Source organism: Cebus imitator, unplaced genomic scaffold, assembly GCF_001604975.1.
Source record: "Cebus imitator isolate Cc_AM_T3 unplaced genomic scaffold, Cebus_imitator-1.0 Scaffold153, whole genome shotgun sequence".
In the NCBI taxonomy this organism is placed as follows: Eukaryota; Metazoa; Chordata; class Mammalia; order Primates; family Cebidae; genus Cebus; species Cebus imitator.
The window spans coordinates 592,855-596,784 of record NW_016107468.1 but is presented as its reverse complement, the minus strand read 5'-3'; the positions used below and the strand labels follow the sequence as shown (position 1 = coordinate 596,784).

Below are 3,930 nucleotides of genomic sequence, written 5' to 3'. Positions count from 1 at the left end.
AAAAAAAAAAAAAAAAAAATTAGCCAGGTGTGATGGTGTGTGCCTGTAGTCTCAGCTGCTTGGGAGCCTACAGTGAGCTGAGATCTCCCCACTGCACTCCACCTAATCGACAGAGCAAGACCCTGTTTTCAAATAAATAAACAGTTTTGTTTTGTTTTTTTTTTTTGAGACAGAGTTTCGCTCTTGTTACCCAGGCTGGAGTGCAATGGCACGATCTCGGCTCACCGCAACCTCCGCCTCCTGGGTTCAGGCAATTCTCCTGCCCCAGCCTCCTGAGTAGCTGGGACTACAGGCACGCACCACCATGCCCAGCTAATTTTTTGTAGTTTTAGTAGAGACGGGGTTTCACCATGTTGACCAGGATGGTCTTGATCTCTTATCCTCGTGATCCACCCGCCTCGGCCTCCCAAAGTGCTGGGATTACAGGCTTGAGCCACCGCGCCTGGCCAAACAGTTTTTAAAAAAGGAAATTGGCTGGGCACAGTGGCTCATGCCTGTAATCCCAGCACTTTGGGAAGCTGAGGTGGGCAGATTGCCTCAGGTCGGGAATTTGAGAGCAGCCTTGGCCAACATGGCAAAACCCTGTCTCTACTAAAATACAAAAATTAGCTGGGTGTGGTGGCAGGTGCCTGTAATCCCAGCTACTTAAGAGGCTGAGCCAGGAGAATTGCTTGAACCCAGGAGGCGGAGGTTGCCATGAGCCGAGATCATGCCATTGCACTCCAGCCTGGGCAACAAGAGTGAAACTCAATCTCCAAAAAAAAAGAAAAGAAAAGAAAATAGGGCTAGGTGTGGTGGCTCACACCTGTAATCCCAGCACCCCAGCACTTTGAGAGGCCAAAGAAGGCAGACCGCTTTGAGACCAGCCTAGGCAACATGGTGAAACTCCATCTTTACAAAAATACAAAAATTAGCCAGGTGCGGTGGCGCTCACCTGTAGTCCCAGCTACTGAGGAGGTTGCAGTTGGAGGATCGATTGAATCCAGGGGGCAGAGGTTACAGGTAGCCATGATTGTCCCACTGCACTCCAGCCTGGGTGACAGGGCAAGACCCTGTCTCAAAATAAAATAAAAGTTAGCATTACCATTCAGGAGCTCATGGGCAAGTCACTAAATGCCTTTAAATTTCAGTTTCTTCACCTCTAGAGGAAGGTTTGAACGAGATCTCTTGTGAACACCCTCACAGCTCTGAATGTGGGTTTCAGACTCTGAATCTTTACCACTCCCTTATTGCTTCTCTTGCACAGGGATCATGGCCCAGGTAGCAGTGTCCACTCTGCCCGTTGAAGAAGAGCCCTCCTCAGAGAGCAGGATGGTGGTGACATTCCTCGTGTCTGCCCTCGAGTCCATGGTGAGACAGCCTGACACTTGTCCGACATTCCACAGATGGATTGTTGTCGAGATGACAGAATCATGAAACACTTCAGCATCCCTTTTATTTTTGAGAAGGAATCTCACTCTGTCACCCAGGGTGGAGTGCAGTGGTGCAATCTTGGCTCACGGCAACTTCAGTCTTCTGGGTTCAAGCAATTCTTCTGCCTCAGCCTCCTGAGTAGCTGGGATTATGGGCATGCACCACCATGCCCGGCTAATTTTTGTATTTTTAATAGAGACAGGGTTTTACCATATCGGCCAGGCTGGTCTTGAACTCCTGACCTCAGGTGATCTGCCTACCTTGGCCTCCCAAAGTGCTGGGATTTCAGGCCTTAGCCACTGCGCCCAGCTGCTTCAGTATCACTTTTGATGTTTGCCTTCTGCCTGACATCTGTATAAGGGTATCCTTTATAGAGGATAATGGACTTTTCAGATTATTTACATATTTGTTTATTACATTATGGATGCAATTATGTAAACTCAAGCTTCCCAGATCTGAAATGTAATGAATGGTAACCTATTTTACCATGTTTGAGAATATTTTTAAAATCTAACTTCAAAAGTAAATAGGCCAGGCACAGTGGCTCACTCCTGTAATCCCAGCACTTTGGGAGGCCAAGGCACACTGATGACTAGAGGTCAGGAGTTGAGACCAGCCTGGGCAACATGGTGAAAGCCCATTTCCACTGAAAATACAAACATTAGCTGGGTGTGGTGGCAGGTGCCTGTATTTCCAACTACTCAGGAGGCTGAGACACGAGAATCACTTGAACCCTGGAGGTGGAGGTTGTAGTGAGCTGAGATTATGCCACTGCACCCCAGCCTGGGTGACAGAGTAAGACTGTGGCAAAAAAAGAAAAAGTAAATAGGCTATTTATGTGTATCTATTTACATCCAAAAGGTCAACTTTACTTAGTGGGTGAAAATTTGATGAGAAATTTACGTAACTCCAAAGTATCTGATTGGAAGATATTTATTGACTAAAAAAGGAAAATCAGTAACTTTGCAGTACAGAAACCTGACAGATACCACGTTATTTAAGTGACCAAAATTAGCGTAGTCACCCTGTAATTCCAGCGGTTTGGGAGGCGAGGTGGGAGGATGGCTTGAGGTCAGGGGTTGGAGACCAGCCTGGGCAACATAGTGAGAACTTGTCTCTCCAAGACTATTTTTTTAAAAATTAGCTGGAGGGGGTAGCGCCGAGCCCAGGAGTTCAAGCCTGCAGTGAGCTCTCATGACACTGCACTCCAGCCTGCACGACACAACGAGACCCTGACTCTAAAAAAGAAATGAAACTTGGAATAAATTTTAAAAGCAAGCATTAAGGCTAGGCAGGGTGGCTCATCCCCGTAATCCCACCACTTTGTGAGGGCAGAGGATCACTTGCGCTTGGGAGTTTTGAGCCTAGCCTGGGTAACACAGCAAGACCTTGTCGCTACTAAAAAAATTTTTTTAATTAGCCAGGCATGGTGGCACATGTCTGTAGTCCCAGCTACTGAGGCTGGGAGAATCACTCAAGCCTAGGAGATCAAGGCTACAGTGAGCTAGGATCGCACCACTGTACTTCAGCAGGTAACAGAGCAAGACCCTCTCTCAAATAATAAAAATAATAATTAAGAAAACATTAGGATCTGTTGGAAGAAAACTCAAAATATCTCCCCCAGGGACATTGTATAAGAACTGATCACATTCCTTTCATTTGACAAATATCCAGGAAGCAGCTCCTAAGCCAGGCCGTCTTCTAGGCACTGGAGGCACAAGACTTGAGGTGTTCCCCCTCACAGAGATCTTACATCCTATGCGGGAGACAAACAATAAACAAGTTCGGCTGGGCGCAGTGGCTTATGCCTGTAATCCCAGCACTTTGGGAGGCCAGGGCAGACAGATTACTTGAGCCCAGGAGTTCAGGACCAGCCCGGCCAGCATGCTGAAAAGCCATCTCTACTAAACATACCAAAATTAGCTGGGCGTGGTGGTGCATGCCTGCAGTGTTAGCTACTTGGGAGGCTGAGGTGGGAGGATCACCTGAGCTGAGGAGGTTGGGGCTGCAGTGAGCTGCGATCACATCACTGCAAACTAGGCTGGGTGACAGAGTGAGACCTTGTTTCAAAAAAACCTGATAAATTCGATGTGTGTGTTTCTTATCAGTAAATAAAATACAAAGAAAAGGAGGCCAGCTGCAGTGGCACACACCTATAATCCCAGCACTTTGGAAAGCCAAGGAGGGCAGATCACCTGAGGGCAGGAGTTGAGGCCAGCCTGGTCAACTTGGCGAAACACCGTCTCTACTAAAAATACAAAAATATCAGCCAGGTTTGATGGTGGGCACCTTTAATCCGAGCTAACCTGGGAGGCTGAGGCAGAGGTTGCAGTCAGCCAAAATCGTGCCACTCAAAAAAAAAAATTGTCATGTATATATGAAGAGACAACCAGAAAGTCTGTAGCCAAAAATGTAGGAAAAAGGCGTGTTGGAGACCCACGTCAGGCAGTAAGTAAAAATATGTCCTTTGGGTTTTATGATGCTTATGGTGTTTGCTTAATAAATTGTTTTTTTTTT

At 46.9% G+C, this 3,930-nt stretch overlaps 1 protein-coding gene across 1 annotated transcript in view; it reads left to right on the top strand.

Moving 5' to 3' along the window:
* The first annotated feature begins 1,251 nt into the window (after positions 1-1,251).
* The window catches only part of GTF2IRD2B (GTF2I repeat domain containing 2B), a 39,481-nt gene continuing 36,802 nt past the window's right edge, over positions 1,252-3,930 (top strand). Inside the window, exon 1 of the mRNA XM_037743775.1 lies at positions 1,252-1,350. Coding sequence (XP_037599703.1) covers positions 1,252-1,350 — 99 coding nt within the window. The remainder of the gene's footprint in view (positions 1,351-3,930) is intronic.